General features: G+C 43.5%; 1 protein-coding gene across 12 annotated transcripts in view; it reads left to right on the top strand.

The window, feature by feature from the left end:
- The window catches only part of MAGI1 (membrane associated guanylate kinase, WW and PDZ domain containing 1), a 782,434-nt gene that overhangs the window by 689,610 nt on the left and 74,710 nt on the right, over nucleotides 1-18,114 (top strand). For all 12 annotated transcript variants that reach the window (XM_056129863.1, XM_056129871.1, XM_056129870.1 and 9 more), the window contains exons 10-11: nucleotides 8,863-9,045; nucleotides 9,564-10,184. In XM_056129863.1, the coding sequence (XP_055985838.1) occupies nucleotides 8,863-9,045; nucleotides 9,564-10,184 (804 nt within the window). The remainder of the gene's footprint in view (nucleotides 1-8,862; nucleotides 9,046-9,563; nucleotides 10,185-18,114) is intronic.

The raw sequence follows: 18,114 nt of genomic DNA, 5'->3' as shown, positions 1-18,114 counted from the left end.
GTAATAGTTACATGACTCTGTTTTTTCCTCAAATATCTGAGGAGCGAGGGGTGTCAGTGAAAGCCAGCTAGAAATCTTTATAGAGAATAGAACTAGAGGGGAAAATTTCTTTTTTTTTTTCTTAATTAAAAAATTTTGTCAGGAGGGAGAGGAATTGGCCCCACCAGCTATGCTGAGGACTCTTTTTTTTTTAAATTTTTATTAGTGAAACACTATGAGGTACAGTTGTGGACTTACAAATTTTTGTTCTTGGGTTTCAGTTATACAATGATCGAGTACCCATCCATCCCTCTACCAGTGCCCATTCTCCACCACCACTGATCCCAGTATCTCTTGACACAGCTTGGGGGCCAGATGTCATGCCTAGAGTTCAGCCACATGCAAGGCAAGCACCTTTATTACAGCACTATCTCTCCGACCCAGCAACTTATTTTTCAGTCTACGTTCTCTGTCCTGCTTTTACTGGTTTGAGGAGATTTGTAATTGAGAAGTTGAGTTCTCAGTCATGGCCCAGCCATTTGGAGGACAGCCAGCAAACTGTTTCTTCTGTTTCTGGTAGAATGGACAGAAGATCATCCATCGCTCGTGCCTCCTATTATTTCACACCACCCCCCAAGCAATCCGGAGCCAACCAGAGAAGCCCCACGTCAGGGTAAATTGTCTTTATCACTGCATCAGAAAGCCCTCTTATTGTATCAGGAACTTTAAGAAGCAGAACGTACAACTCCCATCTGTGATCCGAAATCTAGATGTGGTGTCACTCAGATTTGCCAGAAAATTTAGAAAACTTTCTCTCTCTTTTTTGTGTTTTTGCTTTTATTTGTTTTTTTTTTGGGGGGGGGGGTTACACCCAGCTGTGCTCAGGATTTATTTCTGACTCTGTGCTCAGGGATCACTCCTGGAAGAGCTTTGGGGACCATATGTGGTGCCAAAAATTGAAACCAGGTTGGCCATTTGCAAAGCCAAGCCTCTCTGCCAGTCATACTATTGCTCCCACCCCTAGAAACCTGTCTGAATGAGTTTCTCCAGCTATTTTTAATGCCCTAAAAATAATGATCTCCTAAGGACTCTGCTTATACTTAAACCAGACACTTGGGGCCAGGCAATTAATTCTTTTTTTTTTTTTTTTTTTTTTTTTTTGCTTTTTGGGTCACACCCGGCAATGCTCAGGGGTTACTCCTGGCTCATGCACTCAGGAATTGCTCCTGGCGGTGCTCAGGGGACCATATGGGGTGCTGGGAATCGAACCTGTGTCGGTCATGTTGGCTGCGTGCAAGGCAAACGCCCTACCCGCTGTGCTATCACTCCAGCCCGGCAATTAATTCTTCACTGAGGTGTTATCCTACACATTGTAGGATGTTTTGCAGTCAACCTGCTTTCTACTGGCTAAGTGTCTGTGGCACTTCCATGCCTCTTTTGTGACAACCGAGAGCCTTCTCAGACATCATCCATGTCCCTGAGGGATTGGGCCAAGCCATTCCAGAAGTTGTGATCTACTGAGAAACCAAGGTTATTTAGTACTGGGCTAAATAAATCATACGCTGGAAACTTTGCATTAGGTACTGTCAAGTTCTAGTTAACTCATTTGATTTTGAATATGATTTTCCTAGAAATCTAAAATACTTGGATACTATGTTTTAAGTTCTTATCTCCTGTTCTTGTTGAAGTTTTGGCATTTATGGCTGTCTTACGTTCCTGACTCACTTATTTGCATTTATGAATAGTACAAGCACTCTTTTTTTATTTTATTTTTATTAGTGCAACACCATGAGGTACAGTTGTAGACTTACAAGTTTTTGTCCTTGGGTTTCAGATATATGATCGAGTACCCATTCTCCACCACCACTGATCCCAGTATCCCTCCCACCCCCCCAGCCCCCCATCCCACCCTACCTCTGTGATAAGGCATTCCCCCTTGTTCTCTCTCTCTTCTTTTGGGTACTGTGTTTTGCAAGAGAGGCATTGAGTGGCAATCATGTTTGGTCAATAGTCTACTTTCAGCATGCATCTCCCATGCTGGGAGGATCCTCCCAACACCCTTTATTTGGTGCTCCCTTCTCTATCTGAGCTCCCTTTTCCCCATGTGTGGCTGGCCTCCAAGCCATAGAGTAAATCTCCTGGTACTAATCTCGGCTATTCTTGGGTGTTAGTCTCCTATTTTGTTACTTAATGTTCCCCAGATGAATGCAATCTTTCTACATCTATCCCTCTCTGACTCATTTCGCTTAGCATGATATTTTCCACGTAGTACCACTTGTATGTAAATTTCATGAATTCCTCTTTTCTAACAGCTACATAGTACTCCATTGTGTAGATATGCCAAAGTTTAGTACAAGCACTCTTGAGGGGTACATTTTTAAAATGGAACCTCCAGAATCATATTATTTTGAGACCTCATTATTCTGAAGTGATATAAAGTGTGGGTGGGGTGGGGTGGGTGGTTATTATTGTTTATTGTTATTAAATAGGAAATTGATGGGCTAAAGAGATAGTACAAAGTCCTTACCTTGCACATGGGACAACCCTGGATCCCAGCACCATATACATGTCACCCCCTCCCAAGTACTACCAGGGGTCATTTCTGAGCACAAAGCCAGAAATAGCCCCTGAGAACCACCAGGTGTACCATAAAAGCAATAAATAAATAGGAGGGGTGATCCAATTTTCATGTTAGGTAGGGAATGTTAATAGTACAAAATCTTGAAAAGACTGTAGAATGATCCTGATTACATTTTAGGGGTGTATAATTGCTTTAGAAATAAATATATAAAATAAAATTATTTTCTTTGACCCCCCCATTACAATTTTTGTAAGAAATAAAGCATATTTCTGCTAGCTGAAATTGTCATGAGATTAGTATTTATCAGTTTATGTAAAATTATTTCTTCTCCCTCAGACATACTTCTCTATGATAATGACAGTTTTAATAAAGATAGACTATATCAAAAATGACAGGATAATTATTATTAGTATGATTGTGGCTCCCTCTATACTTTTAAAATACAAAGTACCAGGCTGGGGAGATAGCTGAAAGGGCTGGAGCACAGACTTCTCATGCAGGAGACCCAGGTTCTATCCCCACTACCACACGGTCCTCTGGGAACCAACAAAAATGAGCCCCAGGCACAGGAAGTAGGCCCCAAATATACTGGAAGTGTCTCCAAAACATACATTTGTGTATGTTGTACTTTTCTTTTCTTTTCTTTTCTTTTTTTGCTTTTTGGATCACACCCGGCAATGCACAGGGGTTAGTCCTGGCTCATGCACTCAGGAATTACTCCTGGCAGTGCTCGGAGGACCATATGGGATGCTGGGAATAGAACCCAGGTTGGCAGCGTGCAAGACAAACGCCCTACCCGCTGTGCTATCACTCCAGCCCCACATTTGTATATAATGAATGTAATATAGATGTGTACAAATGTCTGTGTGTAAAATGCCTTCTGCAGCCTCCTGTCATTTGCTTCCCCTTCTCTCAGTGTAGGTTAACAGTATCAGCCTCCGTATTCCTTCCAACTGATCAAATTGTGAGTCCTGACAAGGCCTTTCTACGAGTCGCTTGCTCTCCTGGCAGCCTTTTCTCATTCCTTCTATCCATTCATTGCTTTGCTGATTATTATTAATCTCAGCTTTTTACTCAGCTCTCCTGTCATATTCATTCTTTCCCATTTTGTTCTTTCTCATTTTAGCTTATAATTGGTGATCACTTTTCTTCAAATACTTGATAATAGTTTCCTCTTTAAATTTTACATGCCAAGCAAGCACAAAAGATTTTTTTCCTCAATGTATATTTCAAGATTATAGACATAATCTCTTGGTACTTGGTAAGTTTCTGCTGAATTTATTGCTGAATTAAATATCTATACTTAACCATAAATAGATATATATACCATATATATGCTGTATGTTTAGTATATATATAGTATACATGTACACTTGGGCTGGTTACTATTTTAAGTAACTATATATACTATACACACATATATACTATATATATACCATATATATATATATATACACATCATATGTATACTATATATACCATGTAATCTCATCAACGGCCAAGATCCAGAGACTATAAAACAAAGCTCCTGGACGAGAGTGATGAAGTACTTCCTCTGTCCTTCTCGGGGAGCCCGGCAAGCTACCTAGAGTATCCCACCCACAAGGCAGAGCCTGGTAAGCAACCCATGGCACATTCGATATGCCAAAAACAGTAACGGTGGACCTCATTCCCCTGACTCCTGAAAGAGCCTCCAGTCTGGCAGTGCCGGGAAAGATGAGTAAGGAGAGGCTGCTAAAATCTCAGGGCTGGAATGAAGGGAGACGTTACTGGTACCCACTCGAGCAAATCGATGAATATCGGGACAGGTGATACAGGTGATACTACACACACACACACACACACACACACACACATAGTAACCAACCAAAGTTCTTGAAGAAGTCTTGGGGAGTAAATAAGTGAGGTCTGTCTTTATAGGTTTAGGTTCAGGTGCACAGATGCTTCGTATTCCCTCTGAGTTAAGAAACCAGATGGGAGGCTTGAGATTAGTAGGTAAGTCACTTCCCTTGCACATGGCTGACCTGTGTTCAATCCCTGGCACCCCATATGATCCCCCAAGTGCTGCCAAGAGTAATTCCTGAGTATAGAACTAGGAGTAACCCCAGAGGATTGTCAGATTTGGCACACACACACACACACACACACACACACACACACACACACACACACTTTTTTTTTTAACTTTTACAAAAAGAAACCAGACGGGAGCCAAAGAGATAGTAGTACAGGGGTAAGGCCCTTGTCTTGCCTGAGACTGATGCAGGTTCAATTCCTGTTATAGTGTGTGGTCCCCAACACACTGCCAGGGGTTACTCCTAAGTACATAGTCAGGAATAGCCTTAATACTGCTTGAAATGGCCCAAATTCTTCCCTCTTCTGCCTCTACACAGAACTTCACCCCAGTTCATTTCTTCTCTTGTTCCATTTCACTCTTTTCTTTTTGTTCATATCCTCCTTGGATCTCAGTGTTTTGAGAAAGTTTTGGGAGAGGCTCACTGAACTTTTTCCAGGATATATTTACTGACTAGACTTGCTTTGGCTGGAGTGATAGCACAGCGGTAGGGCATTTGCCTTGCATGCAGCCAACATGGCCGACCCGAGTTCGATACCTCAACTCCTCTTGGAGAGCCCGGCAAGCTACCGAGAGTATCTCGCCCACACGGCAGAGCCTGGCAAGCTACCCTTGACGTATTCGATATGCCAAACACAGTAACAATGAAGTCTCACAATGGAGACGTTACTGGGCCCGCTCGAGAAAATCGATGAACAATGGGAGGACAGTGAGAGTGACAGACTTGCTTTCTGTTTTGTAGTCTTCATTTTTTAATTGCTCTAAGGGTCTTGGGGGGCCACACTTAGCAGTGCTCAGGGCTTACCATTGGCTCTGTGCTCAGGGATTACTCCAATCAGTGCCTGAAGAATCATGTACAATACCAGAGATTGAACTGGGATTGGCCACGTGCCAGGCAAGTACCTTCATCCCTGTACTGTCTCGCCAGCCATTATATTTGTTGATCCTCATTGTTCAAATGTAATTACCATCTGTGGGACAAAATTTACAGCAAGGAAATCCAGTAAAATCTATACCCTTTGATTGTAAATCACATTAATCAGTCCGTAGGGATGCCATTGATTGCATGTTGCCATTTGATTTGAAGTTAATTACAATTTAAGAAATTAAAACATTGAGATTTTCAGCTCCACCTACAAGTTATATCTAAAGGTTCAATACTGCACGTGACTAGTGGCTGACATCAGAAAATATATATAGTATAGCATGTTTCCTTTGTCTCTGAAAGTGCTGATTTGATTAGCACTAGGGTATTCAAAAACTGATGCCAGCAATAGTGCCAATCTTGGGAGGAAAGCGGACACCTACCTAGATATATATAAGGGAAGATTAGAGGGCTGGTATCAGGAAAATCCTGATGCAGAGAGTTCAGAGTAGGGCCTGGAAACAAGTACTTTTGTAAACACTTACCCAACTGGTTCTCTATAATCCAGATTTTATAACCAGTGAGTAGTCAGTAGACTTGATCTTGAAGAAAATTACCACAGGGCTGCAGCAGAGAGCTTTAAATTTGACTGCTTGCAGGATCAAAGCTTTTCTTTTCAAAGTTATATTAATGGATGACCCAGCATATAGAAAATAAAATAATGCATGTATAAATGTCCCATCCCTGGTTTTCCCCTCCCTCATTAAGCCTCAGAAAAGGAAGTCAGCGAGAGTGATTTCAAAGCTGTGCTCATGTCTGTTAGCACTGGAAGCTTCTTAAACTTAAAATATGCTAAATGGAGTTTTTTTAAAAAATTGATTCAGAAAACCTGCCAGGCACATTTTCACATTCTGTAACTTTGCTATAATGAGAGTAAAAAATTTAAACATCCAGCCATCTCTTTTAGATCTCTCAAAGGCAACATTTGTTGTTCATTCATTCAACACAAAGATTTTGGTACACCAAAATGAAGGGAGCGCCGTGCTCCACGTTGGCGGTATAAGAGGAAGTGCTCCTAGAGCTCACCTGGCAGTACTTGATTTGCATATGCACTGGCCCTTGCAAAGACACAGGGAGAGCAAGACAAACCCCAAACCCATAGATGTAGTTTATACTCTGTTGGGCGGGAATAATGCTCAAAGAAAGCGTCACTGAGACTATGATCCTTTTAATTACTGATTTCTTTCATTGGTATTGTGCCTTCGAACTTCTGACCTTATACCTGCAAGGCATGAACTCTCTGCTGAGCCCTGTCTAACAGGAAGACCCTGTTTAATGCCTCTGATTGTCATGATATATATTTTTTCCCATCAAGCTTCTCTTACAGCCTAGCAGCCTCTGTCTCAAAATCTCAGCTGTGCTGACCCTGGAGAAATAGTACAGTGTGTAGGCACTTGCCTTGCTTATGGCTGACCCAGGTTCGATCCCTGCCTGGCACCTGATATGTTCCTCAGCGTTTCAAGGAATTTCCCTGAGTAGAGGCAGGAATAGCCCTGGAGCACTGCAGGGTTTGCCTCCCCCCCACCAAAAAACAAAACAAAACAAAAACAGAATGTTATCTGTGTCTGTGCCCCCAGTGTAAAATTGAGGGATTTTCTCACTTGTCCTTCGTTTCCTGCCTGGTGGTTCCCATGGCAACTGTATCCAACAAACCTTCCCTGAAGTTGACCTCATCTTCATGGCCTTTTTGGCCGGTGACTGAATGGTGAAGCCCAGGGAGTCCTGTCTTCCCAGCCACAGTGACAGGCCATGGTGTTTGTCATCTTGCAGCCAATATTGGGCCTGAGAGGAGCTCAGTGAGCGGACCTCTGTCTCTCAGCAGTTAAAGGAGCCTGTTTAGGAGCCAGAAACTTTTATAATATGCAATTAAAAATTGTACGGGTGCCCAGAGACCTTTTTGAAAAGGCCTATTAGATACAGCTAACCGAAAATAACTTTCCTCCAGGGAGCAAGGGTTTATGGTGACTTTTCCTCTGCTGCTGCTTTCGAGAACGTTGGCAAGGTGGTGGCTAGGGCAGTGTATTCAGTTGTCCCCAGATGAGGTGACATTGGTTTCCAACGCTGCGTGTGTGCATTTTCACACTTCTTCAGGTGTCTGGGACTACACCTCTCCTACCACCCACCCACACCAGTACCCCTCCCCTTTGGGCCACTGGGTTGCCTTTGAATCTTGCTCAGACCCTCTCCCTTCAGTTAGGCCTCTTTTTCACTGGCTTTGTCTGTTCCTTTGCCTTACTTCCCTGTGTCCTAGTTAGGTGTGAGATGGTCTATTGCTTGTTTCTTTTTCTGACTTTCTCACTTAGCATGGGCCCATCCAATGCCTTCCATGCTGTTGGAAATGACAAGATTTCATCAATCTTTAGAGTTGAGTGGTAGTATTCTTTGGTTTCTGTTTTGAGACCACACCCAGTAGTGCTCAGGGGCTACTCCCTGTGTGGTCTCTGTGGTCATTCCCCAGTGGTTCTCAGGGGATAAAGTAGTGCCAGGAGTCAATCCAGGGCTCCTGAATTCATAGCTTGTGCTCCAGTCCAGTAGTATTGGCAGCATGTTTTATTATTTTTTTTTTAAGAATAGATGAAGAGGTTGTGGAAATGTAGGATATAGAAAGAGAATTCAATTTGGGTGGGTATAACCTTTTGAAAGTACTATATTCATTTGTGGGGGTTGTATATTTTAAGTATGCAAAGTCACATGTTATAGCCTTCTTAAAAAATTTAATTTTAGGGATCGGAGAGATAGTACAGCAAGTAAGGTGCTTGCCTTCTATGTAGTCAACATTGATTTCACCCCTGGCACCCCATATTGTCCCCCAGGCCCACACCAGAAATGACCTCTGAGCACAGAGCAAGGAGTAAGCCCTAAGAACAGCCAGATGTGGCCTACAAACCAAAAAATACCCCCTAAATTTTAGAGTAGACTTGACTGTCTGCTTCATGAATTACTTAAAATTGCAGATTAATCGGAAAAGCCAGTTCACATCCAAATTCAATTTAAAGTTAGAACTTTTAATTTTGAAAATAGTGATCTGTAATTTTATTTAAAAAAATAGCATGGCTATAATATGTTTCCTAGTATTATTTATACATCATCATAATAGTTTTTTGTTTGATTAAAAGCTAAAGTGTTAGCTAAATGGGTTTTACAAATAGAAACCACGCCCAAGGCAGCACACTTGCAAAATGTATTTAAAAACTTTTAAACTATAATAGAATCAAAGAGTCTTGTAGCTGAAAGCATTGTCATTTCCTGTTTAATATCATTTCATCTAGTGACATTACTTGCACCTTTCTTGTTTTTCTCCAGGCAAACCCTTTTTTACACGAAACCCTTCTGAGTTGAAAGGCAAGTTCATTCACACGAAGCTACGGAAAAGCAGTCGTGGTTTTGGCTTCACAGTTGTTGGAGGGGATGAACCTGATGAGTTTCTGCAGATCAAGAGCTTGGTCCTGGATGGTCCTGCTGCACTCGATGGCAAGATGGAAACAGGTAGAGACCCCCACCACACACACACCTTCACCCCCGGCCTTCATAATGTACTATGTGGAGAGATTTCTACTTGGCAGTGGAGAAGGATAAAACAGAAGGATAAAACAGTTGATAAATCTTTAAAAACCTTGTGAATGAGCAAGATTCTCCGACTTCTTTTAAAAAATCACTGTATTCTTATTAGCAAGGAAGATACTGGATCCCAAAAGAATACATTTTTAGCAGTTAAAATAATAGGAGCAGTCTCTGTGTTCTTCTTTATCACCCCCTAATCAGCCTTTTATTGGTAGGATATTATAGTAGTGCATGGCTTTTCTGGGTACTGTCTTTTGTTTTGGGTCATGCCCAGTGATACCCACAAGTTCTTTCTGGCTCTGTACTTCGGGTCATTCCCTGCAGTGCTCAGGGGACCACGCAGTGTCACAAATTGGGTTCTTGCATGCAGATATGTGCTCCAGCACAGTTAGCCCCTGGCCCCAGTACTGTCTTTTTAACTGCCAAATTCTTTTCTTTCACAGGAGATGTAATCGTCAGTGTGAATGACACCTGTGTTTTGGGACACACACATGCGCAAGTTGTGAAAATCTTCCAGTCCATTCCAATCGGTGCCAGTGTAGACCTTGAACTCTGCCGTGGTTATCCCCTGCCTTTTGACCCAGATGACCCCAATACAAGTTTAGTGACCTCCGTGGCCATTTTGGACAAAGAACCAATTATTGTGAACGGTCAAGAGACTTATGATTCACCAGCTAGTCACAGTAGTAAAACAGGCAAAGTCAATGGCATGAAGGATGCCCGGCCAAGCAGTCCTGCTGATGTGGCGTCAAATGGTTCCCATGGTTACCCCAACGACACTGTCTCTTTGGCCTCTTCCATAGCCACTCAGCCTGAACTCATAACTGTTCACATAGTTAAAGGGCCAATGGGCTTTGGCTTCACGATCGCAGACAGTCCTGGTGGTGGTGGCCAGAGAGTGAAACAGATCGTGGACAGTCCGAGGTGCCGAGGCCTGAAGGAAGGGGACCTGATCGTGGAAGTGAATAAGAAGAATGTGCAGGCTCTGACTCACAACCAGGTCGTGGACATGCTGATCGAATGTCCGAAGGGAAGCGAGGTCACATTGTTGGTACAACGAGGAGGTATGTGGTTCTATTTGATTTGTTGCTTTTTTTCTTTTGGCTTTAAACTGAGCTCCATTCTTTAACTGTTTGCTCTTCAGGTGTCTCTTTAGGGCTTTTTACCTATCTACTCTTTTAGGTGTTTTTTTACTTAGATGTTTGAAAGGACACCAGCGATGTGTTTTGATTTTCCTAAATGCTAGCCTCTTCAGAAATAAAAGTTACACTTATTCATTTTGTTACCCAGGGTGATACTTTTAAACATACATCAGGTTATGTCTTGTGAAATGACGATCTAAAGCCTGTATTAAGTTTCCTGAACCAGACCTGCAGATCCTGGGTGCAAACGAGAAACGGGGCTCCTCTGCATGTCCCTCCTGCCTCTCCTCAGATACCCAGAGTCTTCTCTGAAGCGCCTTCAGTGCTCCAAGCTCTTCCCTATCTCAGCAATGGTCTCAGCATGTCTGCATGAAATGCTCTTTTTTCAAATTAATTTGGGGAGAGGGGTGTCACACCCAGTGGTCCTCAGGCTCTGTGCTCTGAGATCATTCCTGGTGGGGATTTGGGGACCGAGTTGGATGCCAGGGCTCAAACCTGGGTTGGCCTCGTGTAAAGGCAAACTCACTACCCATTGTATTATTGCTCCAGCCTCTCTGTTTTCCAGTTAAATGCAAGATTCTTTTTCTACTTTTCATTATCTATTTTGGTGCCAGAAATTGAGCCCACGGCCTCACACATGGCATTGAACCACACCCCTAACCTTCCTCATGCTCTTTTCCCAGCTTTTCAGGTGACGGACTCAAACTCATTCAGAACTCCCAAGAGAAGGCATCTGTGAGTGCCTTATCTAACGCAGGCCTCCAAGTTGTTGATGCAATCACTGCAGGGTCTCCACATGTCATAGCAGCATTTTTCTTATCACAAGTCATTACTTTACACATTTACTTTTCTTTGTCATCTCCTTTTCACTAGAATATAAGAGCCGTAAATCTAGAGCCCAAGACTAGAGGTTGATCACAGAATCCCCAGCATGTAACATAGTTCCTGACAATGTTAGGATGCGTGTATATGCATGTATACGATGCATGATATTGAATGAATATATCATGTGTGGCATTGAATAAATGAATAAGTATGTGGTTACTTATCCTGGGTAGAAACAACAGTTCTTCCAATTCTGTGAAAAATATATCCCAAGACTGGAGAGATAATATAGAGTTCAGGCACATGTCTCGCTTGTGGTTGACCCTAGTTTGATCCCTGGCACCACATATGGTCCCCAGAGCACTGCCATGAATGACTTCTGAGTACCACAAGGTATGGCCCAGAATGTCGCCCTTCCTCAGCCTCCACCCCATTATGTATGTTTATCCCAACATGGGCCCAGGTAGATATATTAATCAGAGACTCAGCAGTTCAGCATTTGCCTTAAAGGTAAGGCCCCGGGTTCTGCATGACCCACTGCCTCCAGCATTACAAAAACTAAAACTAAAGAAAAGGTGTTCCATGCCTACCCTCTAATCAAGTGGCTGAGGATTTATTGAAATGGAATATCCCAATTCCTGAGACATTTGGCTTCCTTCTTCCCCATGCTATTCTCCCCACTCCTACCCTACTAAAACTCTCAGGTCCTTGCTCTGAGAAGTATTTTTCAATGTGTAAAAATGTCTTGCTCCTGGATAGGTATTTGTGACGAGTCTCAACACGGTGGGTCTGCTATCTGTTGTTGCTCCACTCCTTGCGAGTAGATCTGCTAAAAGATCTGTCTTCACTTAATCACTTAATCACTTAACTTCCCGTTAGTCGTCGATTTGCTCGAGCGGGCGCCAGTAACGTCTCCACTTGTCCCTGTCGCGTGCCAGTGTAGCCCAATGGCATCTCTTCGCTCCGGGAACATGGAGGGCCTCAAACCGATCGTTCATGATCTTGACAAAGAAGTCTGACCATCTGGTAGGTGGGCGGCCACGCGGTCTCTTGACATCCCGTGGAATCCAATCAGTAACAGCTCTAGTCCAACGGTCGTCTTTAAATCTCATTACGTGACCAGCCCATCTGATTCTAGACACCTTGGCAAATGAGACAGCGTCCCTGATCCTTGATCGTCGACGGATGTCAGAACTCCGGATTCGTTCTCTCATTTGAGTGAAACGTGATATTCCAAGCATAGCTCTTTCTATTCTTCTTTGGGAGACCTGAATGGCGTTCTCATCTTGTTTGCGTAGGGCCCAGGTCTCTGAGGCATATGTTAATGCAGGAAGAACAGTGGAATCAAAGAGATGTGCCCGGAGCCGGAGGTTCTTCGTCCTCTTAGCTATTTCTTCGACGTTCTTGAAGGCGTTCCAAACCGCTCTCTTCCTCCTGTGCAGCTCGGGTGCCAGGTCATTTGTCATGTTGACCTCTCGACCTAGGTACACATAGCTGTTGCATTCAGAGATGGTCGTTCCATTGAGAGCGAATGGGGCGTCAGGAACAAGGCTGTTTCTCATAAACATTGTCTTCGTAAGATTCAGCTGTAGTCCTACCTTTCCACACTCACAGTCAAAGTCGGCCAGCATTTGTGCCGCTTGGCTGATGTTTGGTGTTATTAAAACAATGTCATCAGCAAAGCGGAGGTGGTGTAGTTGCCGACCATCTATCTTCACTCCCATTCCTTCCCATTCCAGTCGTCGCATGATGTTCTCGAGGGTGGCACTGAAGAGTTTCGGTGAAATGGTATCACCCTGCCGCACCCCTCTCTTGACATCAACGATCACTTCTTTGTAGAATGGTGAGATCCTGGTAGTGAATCCGCAATACAGCTCACGGAGGATCCTGATGTATTGGGCTTGAATGCCCTGATTGGCTAGGGCTTCAATGACCGCTTCCGTCTCAACAGAATCAAAGGCCTTCTTTAAATCAATGAACGTTAAGCAGAGCGGCATCTTGAACTCCCGAGAAACCTCAATGAGCTTGGTTACCGTGTGGATATGGTCGATGGTGCTGAATCCTTTGCGGAACCCTGCTTGCTCGCATGGTTGTCCTTCATCTAGTGTTCTGCCAATCCTATTCAGGATGACTCGAGTGAACAGCTTGTAGATGACAGACAATAGGCAGATCGGGCGATAGTTGCCAATGTCATGGATGTCTCCCTTCTTGAACAGTAGTACGGTCCTGCTGGTTTTCCATTGGGACGGAACCTTGCATTCAGACAGGTAGCGAGTGAAGAGCCGAGCCAGTGTATTGATGAGTACTGACGGCAGGTTCTTCAGGTGTTCAGGTCTGACCTTGTCTGGGCCGGGTGCTGTTTGCTTCTTTACCAACGAAATGGCGTGTTGGATTTCGGAAGGGAGAACGTTAGGAACCACATACCCATCCTGTGGTATTTGGTATGTCGGCAAGTGGACATGGCTATCGAAGAGATTTGAGTAGAAGTCATGGATAATCTTCTCCATTGCCGTTCTGGAGGATGTGATGGATCCATCAGGACATCGGAGGGCAGTCATCTTGGTCTTATAGTTGGCGAAGGACAGGCGGGCGTTACGAATACTTTTCCCGGCTTCTGCCGCATCTATCAGTACTTCTGCTCTTCTCTCTTTGAGGTCTTCCTTGATCGCATCTCTGCACTGCTTTGCAAGCTCGGACGTTAGCTTGCGGTTGCCTGAGGCATGCGCCAAACCACGCTGGCGAATTAGCTCAAGAGTTTTCGAAGATAGGCGACTTTTTGTGGCTATCTCTCTCTTGGCGTTCCTCGCACATTCATGGAGGTGCTGAACCAGTCGATCGTATTCCTCGTCAATGTTGTCAACAATGGCATCTTCCCATGTTGCCGCAATAGTACCAAAGAGTTCCCAGTTGGTGGTCATTCTGGGAGTTCTCTTTTTGAACTTTGCAGCCCTTTCTCCCCGCTCTGTGAAGTAGAATTTTGCACGAAGGAGACGGTGGTCCGATCCCGTTCGAAATTTTGGGACAACAGCGACATCAGTCAGGCAAAACCGTCGATTGAATATGATGTGGTCTATTTCGTTGTGGAATCGTCCACCGGGAGACTCCCATGTCCATCGTTTAGATTCTGCCTTCTGGAACTGTGAGTTACCATGAATGGTCTTGGTCGACATGATGAACTCAGACAGTCTCTCACCCTGTTCGTTCCATTCTAGGCCATGGGTCCCGATGTGAAGTTCTTCAGCTGATCTTCTCGGTCCTATCTTGGCATTAAAATCACCCACAATGATCTTGTAGAAGGTGTGGTCTTCTTTATAGAACTTCTCTAGGTCCATGTAGAACTTCTCGATTTCTCTTTCATCATAATGAGATGTTGGTGCGTAGACAACGAAGATAGAAACTGCAGGCAGTGAGCCACATCTATTCAAATGTAAACATCCGATTCGGGTTGTTAGGCATTCGAATGAATCAATGCTCTTGGCCAAGTTTGTGTTGACAAGGACACCGACGCCTCCAACACCTCTTTTATCGCATGTTCCGAGGAACAATTCTTCTCCGGTGTCGAAAACAGCATGGTGAGATTCGTGCCTTCTTGTCTTATGCACAAAGATCTGTCTTATGCACAACATATTCCAACCCTCTCGAAAGACATCAGGAACCATGCTCATTTCTTCTTGTTCTGTTTCAAAGCTGATTTTTGTCATGGAGGCCATGCTCTCATGCTTTTGGTGAAATCAAGTGTTTTGTGATCAATGAAAATTAGAAATTCCAAACCCAGCCCAGTGCTGCTGTCTGAGGAAGGAAAGCTTAGCCTTCATGAACAGTTACAAAAGTCATTATGTAAATATTATTATTATATTTATTTATTATGATTTTGAGGTAACACCTCGCTGTGCTCAGGGCAAATCCTGGCTCTACCCTCAGGGATAAAACATGGCAGGACTCAGGGGGATTTTTTTTTAATTGAATCATAGTAATATACACAGTTACAAAGTTGTTCATGATTGGGTTTTAGTCATATAATGTTCTGATACCCATCCCTTCACCGGTGCACATTTCCTATCATCAGGGGATCTGTGAAGCCTTGGGGTTTGAGCCTGGATTGGCTGCATGCAAGTCTATCTCCATATCCTCTGTACTGTCACTCTCGCTCCTGAATTTTATTGTTTTAAATGTCATTTCTACGACACATGTAATCTTGAAGACACACATGTAAATCAATTTGGCTTTACTGGTAATTGTTTCTAATCGGACAGCAAGATGTGAATTTAAGAATGATGTTGATGGTGATGACCTGTGGCACTTGAGAGAAAGTTAAGTTTACAATACTGTTACACATCCATGTGCCTCTCATTGTCTCGTTGTCTCTGAATAGCAGGAAAATGCCAGCCTGCAGTTCAGATGAGATTTCACCTCAAGTCTGTGGTCTTCTATCTGGGCTCTGCTGAACTTGAAGCATCGTTTTTGCACAAGAGCTGACTTCTGTGGCCAGCAACTTTCAAATAGTTCTTGCCTCAGCAGGAGCATCCCTGATTCAATCACATCCTGTCTGATGGTCCCACACATCCCAACTCCCCTACCTCCTGTACTGGTCCTTCATTTCTACCGTAGTTTTTTCTTTTCCTTCAGATTTACTATTAAGATGACCAGAAAATAAATGAACAGAATAATAATCTGCTTTGAGGGGGCTGGAGCAATAGTCCGACGGGTAGAAGATTTGCCTTGCACATGGACAATCATGGTTTGATCCTCAGCATCCCGTATGATCCCCTGGGCATCATCAGGAGTAATTCCTAAGTGCAGAGCCAGGAATAACCCCTGAGCATCGCTGGGTGTGACCCGGAAAGAAAAAAATAGTAATAATAAATACATAAATTAAAATAAAATGCTTTGCAATTTTTTGTTTTGTCTTTCTGGCCCCACCTGCTTTACGACTCTTACTAGAACCAACTTCTAATGAATTTGCCCGTACTAGCAATTATAGAAACCCCTACATTTCAAATATATTTTCATTTTCTCTTCTTAATTTCTAAGACCTTTTTGCTAATGCCATTGCACTTTACTACATTACATGAATATGAAAACGTCTAGAATATATTGCCACATTAGTCAACATCTGCATGGTTCGTTCCAGAACCTGATTAATTTAAAATCTCGGTAACATCCAGCATTCTTTAAAATACACCATATGCGTTGTATTTGATTTATGTAAGGACAGAAAGTTTGTACATCTGCACTTGGCAGGCTGGTACCGGTGACGATTAATCTTTCTAGAACGCATATAAATATATTTGTTTCTGCCCTCCATTAGTTATTCGAATCGGGGCTGACATTTTAATCTTCTCTGCTATGTGGTGGTGCGGGTAAATGAAAAGGTTTGATGAAGCAACACCCAGCAGCTAGGTTAAATGAGAAAGTAAATGACCGCTTCCTTCTAATGAATCTCGTTTCTGTCATAACGCCTCGTAAGCAGATTGATAAACTCATTAAGTGTACACTCTTCTTGATTCTCAGAAATTTTCATCTCAAGGATGAGGTTCTCCAACCTCAGGTCTCAGTGGTTTTTATTTCAGTCCACAGGCTGAAAAAAATAAAAACCACTGATCCACCACAGTGGATACCAACTGCCACACACTGGTGCAGGTGAAGCAAGACAAATCTCTTTGAAACAAACGTTTGAAAAAGTTCTTGGAAAGAACTGGTCTTTCTGACTTGGGGGTGTAACTGTTGACGGTTGTATTTTGCTTTATATTTTTAACTTCTTGGCTTCCTTATTTTTTAAATTGTTTGATTTTTGTTTGTTTTGCTATTTATTTTTTCTTTTTTATTTGCTTTTTGGGTCACACCCAGTGTTGCACAAGGCTTACTCCTGGCTCATGCATTCAGGAATCACTCCTGGCAGTGCTTGGGGAACCATATGGGATCCTGGGAATTGAACCCCTGGCTCAGTTGCAAGCAAGGCAAACACCCTACCCGCTGTGCTATCGTTACAGCCCTGTTTTGCTATTATATTATTAGGTAAAGGTAAAGGCCCTCCCGTTGATCGTCGATTTGCTCGAGCGGGCCCAGTAACACCTCCATTGGAGACTTTGTTGTTACTGTGTCTGGCACATCGAATACTCTCTGTAGCTTGCTGTGCTCTCCGAGAGGGGCAGAGGAATCGTATATTTTTATTATATAATAATATATTATATTATTATTGTTTTGTTTTGCTTATTATTGTATTGTTTTGCTTAGCACTGTAGCACTGTCGACCGGTTGTTCATCGATTTGCTCAAGCGGGCACCAGTAACGTCTCCATTGTGAGACTTCTTGTTAATGTTTTTGACATATCGAATACTCCACAGAGACTATAAAAACCAGATCCCGGAACGCGACATCTTATTATGACATCTTATTATCTCATTCCTGCTTTGGACAAGCTGGCAGGCTACCGAATGTAGCCTGCCCACAGGGCAGAGTCTGGCAAACTCCCCGTGGCGTACCAAATATGCCAAATACCAGTAACAATGATGGGTCTCATTCTCCTAAAGAGCCGTGAATATAATCTCAGGGCTAGGATGAAGGAGACGTTACTGGGGCCTGCTCGAGGCAATCGACGAATAACAGGATGATTTGTGATTGATTTGTGAATACGCCACAGGGAGCTTGCCAGGGAGTTTGCCAGGCTCTGTCGTGCGGGCGGGATACTCCCGGTAGCTTACCGGGCTCTCCGAGAGGGGTGGGGGAATTGAACCCTGGTCGACCCTGTGCAAGGCAAACGCCCTACGCGCTGTGCTATCACTCCAGCCCACTATTTATTCTTATTGAGATCGAATACATCCTATGTTTTCACTTTTTCTTTTCCTTTGCCTGCCCCAACCTGGTTATCATTTGTAAAATTCTGGACTCAGCTCACTGTTCCAGGCGTGGCACTGCAGGGCGTCTGTCCTCATGCTGTGGAAGCTAAACCCACTGTCTCCTCCCCACCGCCTCATGTCTGCCCCCTGCTGGGGAAGCAGCACCTTCTCCCTCCCCTGGCTTCCCTTCT

The sequence above is a fragment of the Sorex fumeus genome, unplaced genomic scaffold, assembly GCF_029834395.1.
Source record: "Sorex fumeus unplaced genomic scaffold, SorFum_2.1 ptg000072l, whole genome shotgun sequence".
NCBI lineage: Eukaryota > Metazoa > Chordata > Mammalia > Eulipotyphla > Soricidae > Sorex > Sorex fumeus.
The sequence above is the reverse complement of the archived record's forward strand: the minus strand, read 5'-3'. Positions and strand labels throughout refer to the sequence as shown.